Raw genomic sequence first — 21031 nt, forward strand, 5'->3', positions numbered from 1 at the left:
AAAGGAGATTGACCATGTCCTTGTTGACGGTCGCTGGAGGATGATCCAGAACTGCAGGGTCTACCGGAGTGCTCAGTTCCTCAATACTGACCACCGGCTTGTTGTAGCAACTGCAAAGCTGCACCTTAAATCCTGGAGAATGGTACCATCCCAGCATAGGCTGGATGTTGGCAAGCTCAAGGATGAGAGAGTAGCTGAGGAGTTTGCGAACAGGCTGAGTGGTCATTTGGGATGTCTGGGTGCTTTTGGGGGGTCCTGAAGAGTTATGGATTACCTTCAAGACCACCGTCCTTCATGTTGCCAGTGGATGTCTTGGAACTCACCGCAGGGCAAAGAAGAATTTTGTCTCAAGGGACACTGGATACCATTGACCAGAGTCGCAGGGCCAGGCTGAATGGCAGAGCTGAACTGTTCAGGGAGCTGAAGCGTAAAACTGTACGTGCACTGAGGGTGGACAAGGAGGCCTATGTGCGAGGAATCTGTGAGGGCGTAGAGCATCACCTGTGGACAGGTGATTCTCGTCCCGCTTTCAGGGGAATTCGCGCATTACGTTCATCCAAGCCCATCCCTCGGAGCACTGCAGTTTGAGCAGAGAGTGGTAGGCTCTTGACAGAGGAGTCTGAAGTGAAGGCCCGCTGGGCCGGTTACTTTGAGCAGTTGTACCAGGCTGATCCACCAGCTGTCGAGTTGGACGTCAATGGTGTTACAATCCCTGTTGCTGACCCTCCAATCAATTGTGGTCCACCTTCGCTTGTGGAAACACAGGCTGCAGTGAACCGGTTGAAACAGGATAAAGCTCCAGGGATTTGTGACATCCATGGTGAACTTCTCAAGGCTGGTGGAAATGCTGCACTCGTGTCGTTGCATGCAGTTTTTATTTGTGCTCTGCCTGGAACACAGGCATCATCCCAACTGATTGGAAGAGGGGCCTTGTTGTCCCTCTCTGGAAAGGGAAGGGTGATCGCCAAGACTGCAACAACTACCGAGGGGTGACGCTGCTCTCGGTGCGGGCAAGGTCTTTGCTCGGATAATTCTTGATTGGGTTCGCCACCATCTGCTTGAGCACCAGCGTCCAGAGCAGTCAGGCTTTACACCAAAGAAGTCAACGATTGACCGTATCCTTGCACTTCGTGTCCTCACTGAACACAGACGAGGGTTTGGCAGGGGCTGCTTGCAGCCTATGTTGATCTCTGTAAAGCGTTCGATTCAGTGAATCGGGATGTCCTCTGGAGGATTCTTGGTCTTCGTGGGGTGCCACCGAAACTGATCGATCTGATGTCTGAACTCTACTCTGGTGCTGAGAGTGCTGTGAAGTGTGGTGGTACCATCTCTGACTTATTTCCAGTTGTTACTGGAGTTCGTTAGGGGTGTGTACTGGCCCCCACACTTTTCAGCACTTGTATGGACTGGATTTTAGGGAGGATGTCGGAAAGATCAAGCTGCGGTGCATCGTTTGGGAATGTCAAGATCTCGGACCTTGATTTCGCAGATGATGCAGTCATCTTTGCGGAGACTTTAGATATCCTTTTGGGGGTCCTCGAGCTGCTGAATGAGGAGTCGGAGCCACTGGGATTACGGGTTTCTTGGGTCAAAACTAAGATCCAGGCTTTCAATGACATCTTGGATGTTGCTGTCCTGTCTGTGCCTGTTTGTGGTGAGGATGTTGATGTCCTGGAGAGATTCACTTACCTTGGCAGTGATATTCATGTCTTTGCTGGCTGTGAGTCAGAGGTCAATAGACGTCTGGGTCGGGCCTGTGGAGTCATCGATTCACTGGATCATGGGGTGTGGCGCTGCCGGTACCTGTGCGGGAGGACGAAAGTCCGAGTCTTCAGGTCCTTGGTGCTTCCAGTCTTGCTCTATGGATGCGAGGCTTGGACTCTGACCAAGGATCTGAGATGGAGACTTAATTCCTTTGGTACCAGGTCTCTTCGGAGAATCCTTGGCTATCGCTGATCAGATTTTGTGTCCAACGAGCAGTTGCTGAGAGAGACTCGGATGAGATTTGTTACCTGTATGGCCCGTGAGCGTCAGTTGCGGCTGTATGGACATGTGGCTCGTCTTACTGACGCTGATCCTGCTCATCAGATTCTCTCAGCGAGGGAGTCGCATGAGTGGAGGAGGCCAATAGGCCGTCCACGTGCCTCGTTGCAGCAGGTTGACCAGCATCTCAAGGAGATGGGGATGGGTCTTGCATCTGCCTGGGGGAAGGCCAGACGGAGGCCCCTGGAGTACCGGCGGAAAGTGGATGCAGCGCGGCGCTGTTCTGGCACATGCTCCCATACCTGACCTGACCTGAGAATCTGTCTGGTTGTTTTTGACACCACCTGCTTCCATTGACAGACAATACAAGAATTTCTAGTCTTATCATTCGTATTATGGAGAATTATAATGCGCACTAACTGCTTGGTTCGTCCACAAACAGTTGAATTTTCTTTATCGTCCTTTGATTTAATAATGGCTTTTCTCAACAAAAAAAGTCTGTAAACACCCATTTGTTACCTTTTTGTGTCTTTTTAAATAAGCTATATTCACCACAAGATTATTTGTCATCTCATATTCCAATTAACCTGTTCAAGACAATAAAGAAAAGAAAAAAAGACATCAGTTATTTGAAAATAGTAATGACTTATCCCGTAATTTTCGGTATGTGCATGATTTACTCCTTTAATGAGTCCACTGTATATTGTGAATGTTTATTTAAAAAAAAATGTTTGGAATTGATGTCTTGTTTTCTTGTTTCAAGATGTTGTATTTGCTACAAAACTACCATGCCGTTTTGAATATTCATCTTTTAACGTTGACTTTTTCTTTCTTTTTTCACAACTATTACCATTATACAAAGTAATATGTCTGTCTCAATCAACAACATTTAATGCTGTGAATGCATGTTGCATTTCACAAACTTGCTGCATGTCTGCCTGTGAGTCTCAATGGGGATATAAAATGAAGTGAAACGAGCAAAAATATATTTACCTTCGCCACCAAAGGTGAAGGAGGCTATGTTTTCACCCATCTGTCTGTTTATCCGTCTGTGTGCAGGATATCTCAAGAAGTTATGGACGGATCCGGACAAAATTTTGTGGACAGGCTGGGTGTGTGACAAGGACAAATTGTTTAGATTATGGTGAAGATCCGGATCCGGATCCGACTACTAGAATTTTTTAAGTGATTCTTCACCATTGAGAGATTGGGCCAAAGATGATACATAGCACGATATCTCAAAAAGTTGTGGATGGATTCAGTCGAAACTAACTTGGTGGGCAGGTTGGGTGTGTGACGATGACAAATCATTCGATTTTGGTGAAGATCTGAATCCGGATCTGAATGCAAGCATTATTTAATTTTTTAAGTGATTCTTCACCATTGAGAGATAAGGCCAAAAACGATATAGTTCTGTATAGCATGATATTTCAAAAATGTAATGGGCCCGATATGTTCTTGTGGATCAGGCATTACGTGGCGGAGTTATGCGCTCTCCCCAATGCCCTTCCAGTTTTATACTGTTAGCATCCTGGCTGTGGTTGTTAGAGTTCTCCTTTTGTACTTTTATATATTTTCCTATCGTTTTGAGAAGTATTACGACTGTATTCAAGAATACCTCCTATAATGCTGTGGATATATTACGGGAAACAGAGCTCTGTGTGAAACAGCTTTTTCAGAGATTATTACAACACTTCTCATGGAGATGTTTTCACCGTAATCACCATTTTTCACGTTTGAGTGACATACGATGACTTCATTTGGGTATTTGTAATAGCACGAAAATCAATGATACTGTATATATGAAAAATGTATGAAGTATTTTATAATGAACAGTCGGTGTTTAATGATAACATAAAAAAATCCTCCTTCAAGCGAATGGTAAGACAATGGGAGGGGCTACTCTCGAGTAGGTGAGCGAGCTTGGGACTCATCCTTGGGAGAACTGCAGGCTTCTTGTTGAAGAAGGCATCTGGGGTAGATTGTCTTGCCCACTATTTCCTCTCCCAAAGCATTTCCTGGTAGCAAGCGATAACTGCTAGAACACCTCTCTTGACAGTGCTACTGTGTTCTCAGTCAGGATTGTTCTTGGAACAAATGTCGAAGATCTTGTTGATCTTGATGCCCTCTAACAAACATGGCTGTCGTCGATTGCCTTGGAGGTTGAGCTCCCTCGGTTTCATCTTTATTCTCCACAGCAGGCTGATTTCTGTTTCTTGCTTTTCCTTTCTTTCTTTCGTTTTACAATACTAAGAACATTTATAGTAAATACACTTAAGACGAAGAGTGCTATAACAAAACCGCATTGTCGGAGGTATTGCTGCATATTATTTTGTGCTTCCTCTGTGCCGTGCTTTATTCTAAAGGGTTCCTGCCTTTTTAGAATAATTAAAGTGGTCCTGTTAGATCCACTACATTAATATCCAATTCCTGTTAAAAGGCGTGTTTCGGATTAAACAAATGTGACGTTTTCCAACTTCAAAATTTTTGTTGCATGTAAATTGATTTTTAGCTTTCCCAACGGTACAATATATACTTTTATTATTCTACAACAGCAGGAACCCTTTCGAATATAGCATGATGCACTCGCACACAGACAGACGCTGATCCTTTTAGTGATAGAACAAGAACAATAAGATAAAGATGTACATGTTCATTTTGCTTGTGGTTGGAATATTAATACTGCACCAACTATTGACTTTAGAACGTTATTTCATTAAAGGCAGTGTCAAAACCGAGATGTTCAATGCTTTAGAAATTTTAAGTGCAGTACTTGAACTAGTGTCTGGATAATTTTGGCCTTGTCACACACCCAACCTGTCCACCAAATGACATCAGAATCTGTCCACAACATTTTGAGATGTCCTGTTCACAGACAAACGCAGGAGTGAAAACATAACCTCTGTCCACCTTCGGTGGCAGAGGGTAATTACGTACACTCTGGGAATTCAACTTCAGAATTGCTTAAAAAAATTTTTAAACATTCTTTTCAAACTTCCCAGCCCTCATTTCCATTTTTTGGTGCAACAAGAGTTGATGGATGCCCTGTTTGTGTTTGTTTTTGATTCAGAGGAGATGGTGTCGGAGCTCCAAGCTTACGGTCATGCCCAGTTGCCTGATGTGTCAGGGCGAGAGCCCCATGCCTACGGAGAAGATGGTTTGCTCCCTGCAGAAGAAGCTTGGATGCCCTACCGGCCATTTGCTGTGCATTCTGTCCCACGCCTTGATACTGAGGGTAACCATTTTAACAAGTGATAAAATGAAGTAAACAATCTTGCTGGTATTGTTTCGTTGCAGTCACCCATTTGGAATAGCAATATGGCTTCCCACGTTACAATATCTGATGTTTTGCTTTATTTAATATTTTTAAATCTCTTTTTATAGCAGATGTGGCATACTTCTGAACAATTGTAAACTATTTTGCACAGATCACAGCTGGTTCCTTTGTGTAGTCGTTTGTATCATCATCAAACTGCTTGCCCAATACCCTTTTGCTCCAATGAAGGGTTAATATCCAAAACGTCAGCTTCTCCTTGCTTCCCATGGTGACTATCATACCTTGATCAATGTCCTGTTGATTTCGTCCATTGTTCTACCTGTCTGCCAATGCAGACTGACACAAGCAGCATCAACTACTCTTGCTGCTGAATGCGAGTCAATGCCTTTACTTGATTTCAGATAATATGCAATTGGTCTCGAAGCAATACTAATTTCCACATCAACAAACTTGGTCTGCATAACAATATGCAGTTCTGCTTTTGGCATCGAAATAGACTTCCAACTCCTCCATTTCTTCCATTTAGCCCATTCAAAGGAAGACTTCTCAAAGCATTAGCCATGCTGGATGATGTCACTATTCCGGTGGGCAGTGCTTCTGGTGCCTTTCTTCCACAGGATTGTTGATCTTGTAGTGATTTGGCCCTCCCATCTTATCACTTGTCTTTGACTTGTTTTTTGTTTTGTTTTTTTCTCTCTATTAAAATTCATAATTGTTTTTTGTGAATAGGAAAAATCTCTGGTTGTCGGCTATGTCAAATTTGTCAAGAAATTTGTACATGACAACAAATCTCATGAGAATTCAAGCATTTTATCTTCCAAGTGTTTAAAACTCATGTCATTTGAATATCAACCAGGCAAGTTGGACAAATGCATTTTTTTCAGAACTGAAGTCTTTTTCAGGGTTGTCAGAACCTGAAGTCAGAACAGCACACTGAGGCTTTTTGTTGCTCAATCGAGTTAATTTGCTTCTCAATTTAAAAAGGAATTTCTAATCAATAAATGGAATGCGCTTGTTACCAAAAGTTTGCTCGTCTATATAAAATGTAAATCGCTGCATTCCAGCACCATTGCGGGGATTGTGGTTGTCATTCTGTCCTTCCTCTCTCAAATTCCGGGTTCTTGTGGAAAAGAATATAGAAATAGACAATATTAATGAGATTGTTTGGAAGGAAAAGTTGATCGTTGAATTAAGTATTGAGATGAGACAGAGACCCTCCAAGAACCAGGCAAAAGGCAGTCCCACTAATTACCGATCGGACAGGAAATGTTGCCAAACTATATTGTTGCATCAGATGATCCGTTGCCACGGTCCGACAGCCAAGCATGCAACCCCTGCGAGTGGCTGCAACAATGTTGGATTCACGATACTGCATTCAGATTTTACAATAATGATTTTACCATCCCTCGAGGATTACTCAAATACAGCACAATTTGGTGGTGGATAATGCTTGAATGCAGGAAAATGGGAAAACTCTTCTTAAAAGGGGGGTTATTTCCAAAATAAATATGGGGAATAAGGAAGGACACGACAATCGAACAACGGTACTAATCTGGTGGTCGACACACAAATAGGGATGAAAGGAACATGCAATCTTGTGTATTATGAGAACTAAAAATAACCTGGCCCAATCGGACTGGGAAAGGTTCCTCCACCTCTGATTTATAAGATACGAGTGCAGCCAAACCTTGTGGGTTGACACATCTCATGAGTGTTGGGGGGGATTTCTCCTTAACTTGTCCCACTGATTGTGGAGAGAAAGGTGATGTAACAAGATGGCGTCGTTGACACCCAGAAGTTATCCCATCAAAATGTCTGTACAGCACACTTTGGTGGTGGATATTGATGTCCTCTGTTGACGAATGTCTGTACATTACCATTTTAGTTCTTCCATGAACCTTAGAAACTGTAAATTAAAAATAAAATAATTTTAAAAAAGAACCAAGACAAAATGATGCACACCTATTTATGCCTTTGTATTGCCTCACATAATTAGCATAAATGGTGTAACGTTCCAATGGAATTTTGCTGAAAGCTCGGGTAACTTACCAATTTTATTTCAAAATTTCACAGATTTAAATACTTGCTGCATTGGTCAGTTTGCAGCTAACTATGCAAACCTGCATCTTAACTTTCCTCACCTGCTTGTTTACATTGGTATTCTCAGGAAAAAGGTATGTGGCACAGTGAATAGTGGTTTTATTGTTGTGTAATGCCAGGATAGAAAGAAGTGTGTGGTGTGATAATAAACAAGCAACTTGCAAAATCAGACACAGAGCAGAGTTATCCCAATATAATTCTTGCACAATCTCAACTTAAGTGAGGACAGGCACCATGACGTGCGCGCGCGCACACACACACACACACACACACACACACACACACACACACACACACACACACACACACACACACACACACACACACACACACACACACACACACACACACACACACACACACACACCCCAATGAAGAAGAGTTGAGAAGAAAGAGGAGAGGAGACGAGGCTAACGGTCTCTCAATACCTTGCACGATTGACCGACCATGCCACCAGTACGTTTTGTGTGATGCTCCGCTGGGCGATAGCTCCCTGACTGCTGGCGCGTCGTTTCCAGCTTTGTAGCACTTCGAGCAGCGGAGCAGGGGGTCAGGGCCAATCAGAGCACCCAGATTCCATCCTTCACGCCTGTCGGTCGCGCTCCATTTTCGAGTGCCACAAATAACTGTCTTCGTACCACTTTATGTTGGATGCATGCGGTTCTGAGAACTGTAACGATATACATATATACATTTATACACATGTATGTGTGTATATGTATATATGTATATATGTATATATATATATATATATGTATATGTGTGTATATATATATATATATATATATATATATATATATATATATATATATATATATATATATATATATATATATGTATATATGTATATAATGTTATACTGTGGTGAGAACGACCGCTAGGTGTGGGAAGTTACGTCATCTCCCACCAGACTCCTGGAATTGTAGGCCGTTGCTCACGGATAACTCCGTGAAGCGGCAGGTCGCTGAACCGACCGTGGATGCCAATACCTCCACCTCGTAGCGTAGGGTCTTTTTGTCCAGAACCAATTTACCAAATTAACCATGCTGTGTCTACCGGGGAACCACCCCCTTGACACGTCTTGCTCGAACCGGGTCACTCGACCGACTGCGGTAGAGTTCCACTAACCAACTCCAGTTTGGGTGCAGTCGAGCGAAACTGCCAAAGCCGTGCTGGCTAGGATGAGCAGATTCACGGGAACAAAGACCCGGCTAAAACTCAGATCCGAACCATGCTAGACCAATGAAGGAAAAGACGAAAACGAACTGGGAATATTTCCACAATAATTTTTTACAATAGACGAGGAAATGTATGTGGCACAGAAACAGGTTTATTGGGGTATTATGCAGGGGAAAGAAAGAAGATGTAGTGCGACAATTTACAGCAACTTACAAAGAAGACACATAGCAGACTTATGTGGGAATACACAGGCAAGATTTACAATGATCAAAAACACATAGTTTCTACTTATTAGACTGGCGCCACACACTCAGACACGCACTCGGACAAAATAAACCCAGTTGAAGGCAAAGGACTTTTGCAGCCAGGGAGGGAGGTGGGCTGAGGTCGCAATTCTTTCGAGTACCTGAGTCTCAGGGAAGGAATGCTGTGTGGTGCGGCACCTGTCAACAGTCATGCAGTCAGGTCCACAGGTGCCCGTGTGGAGTTCGGGTCCGTGGAGGAGCTCGAGTGGGCCAGGACCCGTCGTCGGGCCGTCAGGGCGAGACATGAGCGGAGCGGAGCCAAGCATCTCTGAAGTGCCTGAACAGTTCAAGGTGAAACTTTACACATATTGTTGTGGTGCCGGGTTCGGTGGCGAGGAGGACTGCTGGATGGAGCAGTTTTTCCGTTTCCCACCGAACACCAGAATGGAAGGTCGTCACCCCGGATAACTCTGGAGTCAACGGGTTGCTTCAAGGACCGTGGTCGCCAATATTTCGAAAGCGTGAGGTGGAGTCCACTTGTCTATTCCAATTTACTTAAGTACTCACGCCATCTAACTACCGGGGAAGCCACACCCTTGGCCGGCTTTGTCCGAACCGAGTCGCTGTTACCAACTCGGATCCGGCGTAACCGAGCAAAAATTACCAAAGCCGTGCCGGACCAAATGAACAATTTACGGCACAAATGGCCCCAATATTTTTCAAGCCCGCACCATGCTGGGCCAATGGAAGAAATGACAGGCAACGAGCTGGAACATTTAACGGGTTTATTTACAATAATCGGGAAGGGCGACAGAGCAGACTTAATCATGAATATGCAAGAAATGTACAATGAGAAATCAACATTTATACAATTTCTGCTTATAGGACGGCGCCACCACAGACACGCACACCAAAAGAAAATGGACCCGGATTATCTTTATTTCGACCCTCGCAGCCAAGGGGATAGACAGGCTGGAGGTTAGAGTTTGGTCGGTACCTGGCCGCCTCATGAGGTTTGGCCTGCGACTGCAGGTGTGAAACTCGGGTCGTCGGCGAGCCCAGACACGGTATAGCGGGGTCCAGGCGTGGGCCAGGGTCGCTCTTCACAGAGGGCCAGCGGAGATTCCCGGCTCGGACTCTGGGTTATTGCTCGACAAAATGAGAGATGGAAGTCGACGGCTGTGGAATAGTCAGAGGACCAGCTTGAGACACGGCAACGACGACCACTGACGACACACACCAAGAGCAATGGCGACCGCTTTCTTCTCCTACAATTCCAACCCAACTCCAGCAGACACTAAGGGAAGCCCAGCAATTCTTATCCCTCATCCTGGCGGGGTGGGGTCATCGGTCCTCTGAGGTCATCTTTGCCCTGATTGGACAGGGTTTCGTGGGGTGATATCTGTCCCCCTCTGATTGGACAGGGGGAAAACCCTGCCTTTCTGGGGTAGAGTCGGAGCTCTGAGGTAATCTTTGCCCTGATTGGACAGGGTTTCGTGGGGTGATGTGCTGGCCATCCATGATTGGACAGGGGGGAAACCCCCTCCTTTCCTGGGCGGAGTCGGTGTTCTGAGGTGAGGAAACCTCCGCCCACGTCCGTGGACGAACACACGTGGGCAATGGCGTCGATGGTGCGAAGAAGTGAAGGATTGATTTGTTGGCGTTGGGTATTGCAAAAATCCAACTGAAAGATTCTTCGCAGCGCACACATGTAATTCCCTTTAGACATAGGGAGGAATCTAACTATACACATACTTATTGAAATAACTAAGCTTAACGACTGCTGTCTGTGTGCAAATGGCTGTCAGATTCGTAACAATATGACCGCCTATCCTTGAGGAACAAAAGGTTCACACACATGTCATAGGTCACACGGTTTGATAGCCATCTTGGATATACCCTAAAACCTTTGAAAAAATCTTCTCCAGAGCGGCTGGACACATCGAGGGGAAAGTTCACACAAATGTTCCCCAAGCCTTGTATGTACACAAGGTTGTTGAGGAATAATCGATAGGTCACATGGTTTGGCAGCCATATTGGATTGAAGAAAATATTAAATAATGTTTTTTTTCTCTGGAACTGTTTAACCAATTGATGTGAAACTTCACAAATGTGATCTAGTTGTGATTGGGAATACATGTTTTAAATTTCAACTTAATCGGAGCATGGTCTCGAAGCCAGAATTATTTAATTTTTTGATCTGGGTTCTTTTTGATACACCTTTTCCCTTTTTTTTCGAATAAGGCTCACTTGGCTGTGCCTGGTTGTGTGTTTGAGGGTAGAGGAGTGGCAGCTCAAACCCAAATCCTATCCAGGTTCCTCCTAATGACTTTATCTTTGCTTTGTGCTTGTTTGGGTTCCTTCTGATTACTCCAATGCATGACTGTACCTATTTGGTCTTCCATTTGTTTTGAATTTAATTTATTTTAATCCCATTCTAAATTCAATTGAATAATCATGAAAAAAAGTCATCGTTCAGGTTGAGGTGTCCAATCAAAGCGGAATGTCTTGGTTCCCGGTCATCACTGCCAGCAGTAAAAAAGTGGCAGTTCTACTTGCGTCTCTTATTCATTATGTAACACACCAGCACACAAACATCACACAAGACAAGTCCTGGTGAGGGTCTGCTATCTGATTGCTCTTTTTCTTGTTTGTGTTTTTGTTACAAAGTATAAATGTGTTGTTCTTCAGAAGCAAATTTTCAAATTTATGCTGATAAGGTTTTTGTTTTTCACATGACCTTGAGACATTTACGAAAGTAATGAATAAAAATGTGGATTTGCTGCAACTGATGATGAGCATAATCTTCTTCTCCACCTGGTAGCTGGTTCTGGGGAGGCTGAAGATCCCAAAGATGAGGAGGTTGGTGTTGCATTGGTGGAGGAGACTGGAATGCAGACTGAAAAGCTTGAGCCAGAACGCCAATTTGAGCTTGATAGCAAGCCACTGGCCCGTGAATTTTCACAGGTAGTGTTGGGGAAGGGGACATGTACAAACGTGGCAACTTGATGTGTTTTAATGAAAAGCAATGCATATTTTGAGTTCAAATGTGCGGTGCATAACCACCATCAGGTGGGTTGGTGTCTAAATAACTTTTGTGATGCAGGCAATGGCAGGAATGGAGCAGTTTAACCGTGGTGCTGTGATCGCGCTGCTCGTTGGTGCAGCTGTGGTGGGTCTTCTCATTGTGGCGAGCGTTCTGTTGTTGCGCCGTCGGCCTTACAGCCCCGTATCCAGCCTTGCAGAGGTACTCCAGGTTTTGTGGGGATTGAGGGGGGTGGTTTTACTTGGCAAATTCACCCATCGCTTCATAAATTGCTTTAAATCTCTTCACCGATTAGCTTCAGGTTTTTCGTTCATTTGTTGCTCTGGCATGGACGTGGGTTTATCCTGGAGTGCTCATCGCACAGCGGAAGTTTTATTTCTAGCAGCATAAAGAATATCGTGAATCCCTGGATGTGGGATGACAAAGGCTGTCTGCATTTAGAGAAGACATACCAGACTTGTGCCAATTGCCAAGTTCTTCTGTTTTTCCTTTTAAATTAGTCATTTTCGGTAAATGCAAATAAATTATTTTCAACAGCAGAGGTTGTCAGATGGTAGCTGTAGATCTCGAGCGATTTCAAATGCATCAACAAAAAACTGCTATTCTTTATACTGCCAGCAGTCGGAGCTGCACCTCAGACCAAGTGTGGCTTATGTTGCACACAATTTTGCTGATACATTCTGGTGTAGCAGAGCACTATGATAAAAACTACAACGCAAAAACACTGGTTAGTGGTGTTGCTATTGTTGCAGAATTCTCAGTTTTTTCCATTACCAATGTAGGCTGTATGTTGCAGGAAGTAATGAGTTTCAGCATCATTGATTGTGATTGGAAAGATCCTTTCATGAATATCACTGTACAAAGATTTATTTTGACAAAGGAAAGTTTGTTAAAATTCACAAACTTTGAATGGATCACTTTTCAAATCAAACAACGACATTGCTAGATGTTGTTCTGAAGGCTGATTTTGAGTGATCATTCTCAAGTGCAAGGAATCGCTTTTTACAATTTAAATGGGCTAGATGCATTTCCAAGCCCTCCTTTTGACAGATCGCTTTTCAAATCTGACTTTTGATCGATCGTCTTTCAAACGTGCGTACATTGGCCAAATGTACAGTGTTCGATAAATCTGAGCTGTGTCGGCCGTTGTACGAATTGTGGTTGTGAAGGAACTAATTCTGGTAGTAAAATACAAATCAAATACCTGATAGAATTTGTAGAGATGTCAGAAGAACCAAAACATTGAGGAAAGTGTGCAGTCTGAAATGGGAAGGATTACTGCTTAACACTGAAAAATTACCATGTGTCAATGATGTGTACATTCGTCATATTTGAATACGGAATGGACCATTAAGCCATTACGTATTTTTGGAACCTGTGCTAACAAAAAAATAAATAAAATACACACACACACACACACACACACACACACACACACACACACACACACACACACACACACACACACACACACACACACACACACACATTGTTACGGCTGTGGAAATTCGCAATACACCATAAAGGGTCCTTAGATCAGTTATGACGCTAAGTTCATGTGTAGTTAGCCCAAACCCGTTGTATAGAGGGAATAAATGTGATCCATTCGGGCTGCGCTTCTTCAGTTAGCCGTTTTTCTTTTGCTGTCGTTATTTTGATGCAACAACACAACAACGAACATCGCCACAACCAACATCTCAACAATGACGCCATTCACACCACGACGCCACCTTCAACAACTACACCACCACCATCTTCGCCACTTTCCATTCAACGCGCACCGCGCGATCACGATCTCCACTAGACGGGAGCAAGGAGCGGGGTGGCAGCAGCAAGGGCACGGAAAGACAACTCCCACCCGAATTTCTCCCGTCTGAATCTTGAGCCGGATCGTCGTCGCGCTTGGTGAGAAGGGGGATGGGTGGCGCAGCTGGCTCCCGATTGGGGGATGCGCGGTGTGACGCGGTCAGGGAGGAGGAACGCCCCCTTCGAGACTTTTCTGGAAACGCCGCGAAGGGGGTGGAGCAAGGAACGGGGCGGGGCCCCACCTTACAAAAAGGCGAGCGCAAGGCGGCTGGAGAGCTGGTCGTCGAATTGCGTCTGGTTTTTGTCTTGGTCTTGCCTGGTCGGTGGTCCCGGTTGTTGTTCCCGACTGTCGAGTCGGAGGATTGTCGGTGTCAGAGGGTCAGTCGGTGCGGTCTCGAGACCCTGCTGTTGGGACGGAGCGCCTGCCATTCCCCCCCTCCCCCTCCCTCCCTGTCCGCACCGGGATAGCGGCGAAAGCTCCGTCCGTTCGTTCGCGAACCCCGTTCGTGGCGTCAAACGGCGACATGTGCCGGCGCGAGGTACGAGCTCACGGACCACGCCGGAAGCGCTCGGAGTTGAGGTCGCGCAAAGGAGGACTCGACGACACGCTCAGGGAAGTCGCGACTTTAAGATATTTAAGATATCGCGACTCTAGATATTTAAGCACGATAACGTCGAGCCGGACCGGCCCAGAAGGGAGTCTCCAGACTTAAGTAGGAATTGGCCCGGTCCCATTTGCGAGATGGTAAATTGGAGTAGTGTAGATTTGGAGGATGCCCAGCGGGAGGCCTTATACAAACTGGTCGACCGACACATGGGAATCTTCTCCTTGTCACCCAAGGATATTGGACGTACGGGCCTGGTGCGACATCAGATCCACACCGATGGGGCCCGGCCAATCCGTCAGCCTGCTCGAAGGCTCCCATGGAGCAAGAGAGAGGAGGCTGATGAACAGGTTGAAAAGATGCTCAATACAGGGGTCATTGAGCCCTCGGGAAGTCCTTGGATGTCACCGGTTGTGCTGGTTAAAAAGAAAGAGGAGACCACGCGTTTCTGCGTGGACTATCGCCAGCTGAACAACGTGACACTCAAAGACTCCTATCCCCTGCCTAGAATTGACGATACCCTCGACGCTGTTTCAGGCTCTAAATGGTTTTCAACTTTGGACCTCAAGAGTGGGTATTGGCAGGTGGAGATGGATAAGACGGGGAAGGAGAAGACGGCATTTTCCACAGGGAAGGGACTGTATCAGTTCACTGTGATGCCGTTCGGTTTGTGTAACGCCCTCGCCACCTTTGAGAGATTGATGGAGCGTATACTAGGCGGCATGCCATGGCAATCATGCCTGGTGTATCTGGATGACGTCCTGGTACACGCTAAAACATTCATCCAGGAGATAGCCAATTTGGACCAGGTGTTTGGGCGCCTCAGACAGGCAGGGCTGAAGTTGAGCCCGGAGAAATGCACTTTGTTCGCGACAGAGGTGGCCTATCTCGGGCACGTGATAGGCCGCGAGGGGGTGAAGACCGACCCCGGAAAAATTACAGCGAGAGAGGAGTGGCCCGTACCTACAACTGTCAAACAGGTACGGGGCTTTTTGGACTTTGCTCCTACTACCGGCGCTTCGTGGCAAACTTTGCGGAGATGGCCAGGCCCCTTCACCGGTTGACGGAGAAGCGGTTGAGATTTAATTGGACAGGGGAATGCCAGGAGGCCTTCCTCAAATTAAAGGGGTGTTTGACATCCACACCCGTTTTAGCGTACCCCACCGATGACGGGATGTATACCCTGGACACGGATTCAAGCCAGGAAGGATTGGGATCAGTCTTGTCTCAGACACAGGGGGGGCGTGGAAAGAGTGATCGTGTATTACAGTCCGGCCATGAGTAGGCCCGAACGAAATTAAAGCGTAACTCGCAAGGAACTATTGGCTCTGCTGTCTGCGGTGAGCCATTTCCACCTGGACTTGTACGGGAGGAAATTTTTGGTTCGAACTGACCATTCCTCCTTACAATGGCTCTTACGGTTCAAGGAACAGGAGGGACAGATTGCAAGGTGGTTGGAAAAGTTGCAGCAGTACGATTTCATCGTGGCCCATGGAGCCGGTAAGGTTCATGGGAATGCCGATGCGCTCTCTCGACGCCCCTGTCTGGGAGAAAACTGCAGATATTGCACGAGACATGAGGAGACGGACCAATTGACAGACACCTCCCCGAAACTCCCAGTCCGTGCGGCCCGGGTGGTAGGCCCAACTTTGCCACTAACCGCGGGGGAGGAATTTGGTGAATTGGCATGGAGCACGACTCAGCGGGAAGACCCCGTGATAGGGCCCGTGTACAAGTGCGTCCAGGAAAACAGGAGGCCCAGTGGGGAGGAGATCGCCCCACTCGGGGCACGAACAAAAGCATACTGGGCTCAGTGGAGGACCCTAGAAATGAGGGACAACATCTTATATCGCAAGTGGGTGGAGATTCCCTCGGAACGAACTTCTTGGCTGGTGATAGTCCCTGATGGGTTTAAAACCCAAATTTTGAAACAGGTGCACGGTACCCGTGCCGGCGGCCATTTGGGCAGGACCAAAACAAGATCTCTGGTCCACCGGCGGTTCTATTGGGTTAACATGGGGCACAATGTACAGAACTGGTGTCGAGCATGCGACGCCTGTACTGCCAAAAAGGGACCGCCACGGAGGATGAGGGCCCCACTCCAACTACATCAGGTTGGGGCCCCCCTTGAGCGAGTGGCCATGGACATTTTGGAACCACTGCCCCCCACTCGCTAAGGTAATAGATACATCCTGGTTCTTATGGACTATTTCACCAAATGGCTGGAGGCCTTTGCCCTTCCCAACCAGGAAGCTGGGGTCATGGCAAAGGCCTTCGTAGAAGGGTTCGCATGTCGGTATGGGATACCCCAGCAGCTGCACATGGATCAGGGACAAAATTTTGAGAGCCAATTGCTAAAAGAGGTGTGCAGGCTCCTGGAAATTCGGAAGACACGGACAACGCCCCTGAGACCACAGTCAGATGGCATGGTGGAGAGGTTCAATAGGACCCTGGTCCAACAATTGGCCCTCTTCACCGCCACTAACCAGGAGGACTGGGACGAACATCTCCCGTACCTCCTGATGGCCTATCGTGCGTCCCAGCACAGGTCTACCGCGTGTTGTCCGGCGCTTTTGATGTCTGGACGGGAGCTGAGAAGCCCCGTCGATTTGTTGTGCGGTCCGACGCCTGAGCGTCTTGATAGGCCCCCGGGGGAGGGCTATGCCCGTCGGTTGGAGGAAGGCATGGAGAAAGTCCATGCCTTCGCATGCCACCAGCTCCAACAGGCGGGCATAAAGATGAACTTTCATGAACAGGCGGGCACTTCATCGGCTGGCTGTTACTGCAAGCCCTGTGCCGGTCAGCTTCACTGCCGGCTGCATTTGCTACGAGGCTTGTGCCAGCCAACGTCACCTGCTGGCTGTGTTTGCTACAGCAGCCTTGTCATGCCATGCCTTGCCTGCCTGCCTTTGCATTGATCCATGCCTACTCCCCTCGTCATCTTTTGCCCCCGTTCTGTTTTGCATCCCCCCCCCCCTTGTTCATTGCCATGTGCGCCAGGATCGTCGCGCAGTTTGCGAGGACTGCCCTGTTGGCAGCTACAACACGGGCCTGCAGTGGCGGCCCGTGCAACATGTTTGCGTCCATCCATCCATCCATCCATTCATCCATCCATCCATACATCCGTTGTGTTCATTGCGTGTGCCACTTGAGCTGGCATGGAGACTGCATTGCGCAGCTCATGCGCCGTTGCGTTCATTGCGTGTGCCACTTGAGCTGGCACGGAGACTGTGTTTGTGCAGCCCATGCACCGTTGTGGTTCACTGCGTTCATTTCAAAAGGGAAGGCCTTGGATTGTGTGTGTGTGTGTGTGCAGCCGGCTACATTCCCTGTCACCTGCATTGCCTGAGCCAGAGACTGTATGCGAGCAGCCTGGCTCCCTGCTAACTGCTTTTCTCTTTGCAGAGTCCTTTGATCCTGGGCCATGGTTTAGTGTAAGATTTGTAAGTTAAGATGTACTGTACAAATGAGTGCGCCCCCAGCATGTAAGTCTAAGCACCGGCAATTTATTTAAGTCGTCCGTATGAGTGGGTTTGTTTAGTTAGTTACTCAGCCTGTAGGTTATTTATTTTGGGGACACGAATACACTGAATGTCGCATTCAGGGATCCTATTTAAGTCGTCCGTATGAGTGGGTTTGTTTAGTTAGTTACTCAGCCCGTAGGTTATTTATTTTGGGGACACGAATACACTGAATGTCGCATTCAGGGATCCGAAGGTAAAACGTATTAGGGGAGAACTACACATGATGGCACACGAAAATTCGACGACTCGGGACGAGTCTGTAAAAAGGGTAGGGGGTAGTGTTATGGCTGTGGAAATTCACAATATACCATAAAGGGTCCTTAGATCAGTTATGATACTAAGTTCATGTGTTGTTAGCCCAAACCCGTTGTGTAGAGGGAATATATGTGATCCATTCGGGCTGCGATTCTTCAGTTAGCCGTTTTTCTTTTGCTGTCGTTATTTTGGTGCAACAACACAACAACGAACATCGACAAAACCAACATCTCAACAACGACGCCATTCACACCACGACGCCACCTTCAACAACTACACCACCACCATCACCATCTTCGCCACTCGCCATTCAACACGCACTGCGCGGTCACGATCTCCGCGGGACGGGAGCAAGGAGCGGGGTGGCAGCAGCAAGGGCGCGGAAAGACAACTCCCGCCCGAATTTCTCCCGCCTGAATCTTGAGCCGGATTGTCGTCGCGCTTGGTGAGAAGGGGGAGGGGTGGCGCAGCTCGCTCCCGATTGGGGGATGCGCGGTGTGATGCGGCTCGGGAGGAGGAATGCCCCCCTTCGAGACTTTTCTGGAAACGCCGCGAAGGGGGGGTGGAGCAAGGAACGGGGCAGAGCGAAGGGCGGGGCCCGCCTTACAAAAAGGCGAGCGCAAGGCGGCTGGAGAGCTGGTCGTCGAATTGGGTCCAGTTTTTGTCTTGGTATTGCCTGGTCGGTGGTCCTGGTTGTTGTTCCCGACTGTCGAGTCGGAGGATTGTCAGTGTCAGAGGGTCAGTCGGTGCAGTCTCGAGACTCCGCTGGTGGGACGGAGCACCTGCCATCCCCCCCCCCCAGTCCGTACCGGGATAGCGGCGAAAGCTCCGTCCGTTCGTTCCCGAACCCCGCTCGTGGCGTCAAACGGCAACACGTGTCGGCGCGAGGTACGAGCTCGCGGAACCACGCCGGAGGGGCTCGGAGTTGAGGTCGCGCAAAGGAGGACTCGACGACACGCTCAGGGAAGTCGCGACTTCCTTTTCTTTTGGGGTTCTGTGTAAATGTGTGTGTGTGTGGCACCAGTCCGTAAAGTAGAAACTGATTAAGTGCTTGTACGTTGCCTTTTTATTCGGTTGTAGCTCTGCATCGTACCTTGCTTGTGTTTTCTTGCTTGACTGTATACGTGTATTGTTTTGGATAACTGTTGCCTATTCGAAATACGTGCTGCCGTGTGGCGCGAATAAATGTGCTTGTCCATTTGTTCCCCGTTTCGCTGCGTCCATTCCTTTGTTTGAATTTCCATCTTGCATCACGTAAGGGATTGATAGTGGCTGTAAGTTCCCGATAAATAATCTGAACCGTCGAGGTCGACGATAACTCCGCTCGGTTATCCCTGCAGTACGGAACGAGCCGCTTAAGCGGTTCGTGTCTGGAGTCGACCTGCGGCGTGGTAAAACTCCTCGGTACGCTACCCGCGTGGGTACAGAGGTAAATCGACCATTCGGCGATCGGACCCTATTTCGCGCGGGTAGAATGCGGTCTGAGTTGTGGTGAGGTTAAACCCCCACCCGTGACTAGCTCCCGGCGTTGTTCCGAGAGGGTCACGACTGAATTGCACGTTCGGTGGGCGAAGCGGCCGCTATTGGTTAAACGCGGTCGTTCGCACGCCGGCGGGGCGTGAATTCGTAACAAAATATATATATATATATATATATATATATATATATATATATATATATATATATATATATATATATATATATATATATATATATATATATATATATATATATATATATGTTGAGACCACGTTGCACCGCTGATTGAGATCGAGCGCTGTCTACACGTATGGTCTTGGTAGAGAAGAGCTTTAATTCACACCAAACATGTATACATGGAGAGATATAGAGAGACACAGAATACCCACAGTAGTCCAGCTCAGTCTAACTCTGCTAGCTTGGCACTCTGGCTTGCCTTGTATACAATTTGTCCTGCCCCTTGTGGGACCATCTGGTTTCAAGATTGGCCCAGCTCCCATCACTGCTTTCTATTGAGACTGTTTCCCAAAGATCAATTTCCTCCAAGGGGTAAAAGCCAGGTGCTGATTTCCTCCCTTTGGGCTCTAAAAGCCATCTGGTTTGGTCATTATCCGGCCAGGGAGTCAGGAAGACGGATTACTTTTTAAGAGCCTTTACCTTCCTTTCCTTATTCCACTCCTTGGAAAGTGGAAGCTGCTGTTGTGCTGTGTCAAATGGCACTGATTTACGATCGAGTTTCCTTCGGCTCGAGGCTTGTTTATGACCAAGCTTCCTTGGCTCAAGGTTGATTTACGATCGGGCTTCTCTTGGCTCAAGGTTTTTACAAGGGTAATAAAAGCCAGTTGCTCAGCCGTGTCACAAGGAAAGAGACTACATGCTTTGGCTTTTAACACAGCCAAGAATTTCAGCTGTTGAGTGCTCTATAATGAATGCCTTTGGCTCTTTCTTTTACTTTTGATTGTTAAAAAGTAATTCTGCTAACAAATGGCTATTCTCAGCTTGGGAGAGATACAATCTCTCAACAATCGCTCCTCTTGTTACTTTGGAACATTTGTGCAAAAGAAACAAACAGTTACATAATAAATTTGAGAGATGGAGCATCCATGGACCGGTAGGACGGCAGGCAGGATTCTTTTCTACAGGTGGTCCACTCTTATGGTCAGCTCCAAGTGGCCCATGATGTCACGGAGGCTCCTCCTGCACCTTCTAGCCTTATAGAAAAGCCCCCTCTCTACCCCCCTAACCGGCCCACCAACACCCCACCCCTCTGTAGAACAGTGGATACATTTCAACAATTATGACTTCGGCATAGGTCCTGAGGAAGCAAAGTTTCCTTCCAAAAGCGGCTCTCACAAAGTTACTTTATGCACAAAAGGATATATATGCATATATTTAACTTACATGGATTCGTTACGAACAACAAGTAAGAATATTTTGGCTAACTATTGTTCTTTACGAACATGTTTGGTTAACTGCAAGCCAGAATACAAAATTCCAGAGTAAAATAAGAAAGTACAAAATTCCAGAGTAAA

General features: G+C 46.9%; 1 protein-coding gene across 2 annotated transcripts in view; it reads left to right on the top strand.

The window, feature by feature from the left end:
* LOC147031643 (amyloid-beta precursor protein-like) overlaps positions 1 to 21031 on the top strand; it is a 143221-nt gene that overhangs the window by 105536 nt on the left and 16654 nt on the right. For both annotated transcript variants that reach the window (XM_085866215.1, XM_085866220.1), the window contains 3 exons: positions 5054 to 5218; positions 11609 to 11751; positions 11891 to 12031. In XM_085866215.1, coding sequence (XP_085722341.1) covers positions 5054 to 5218; positions 11609 to 11751; positions 11891 to 12031 — 449 coding nt within the window. The remainder of the gene's footprint in view (positions 1 to 5053; positions 5219 to 11608; positions 11752 to 11890; positions 12032 to 21031) is intronic.

Source organism: Eptatretus burgeri, chromosome 2 (genome assembly GCF_056783735.1).
Source record: "Eptatretus burgeri isolate ZD-2024b chromosome 2, Ebu_testis_v1, whole genome shotgun sequence".
NCBI classification, from domain to species: domain Eukaryota; kingdom Metazoa; phylum Chordata; class Myxini; order Myxiniformes; family Myxinidae; genus Eptatretus; species Eptatretus burgeri.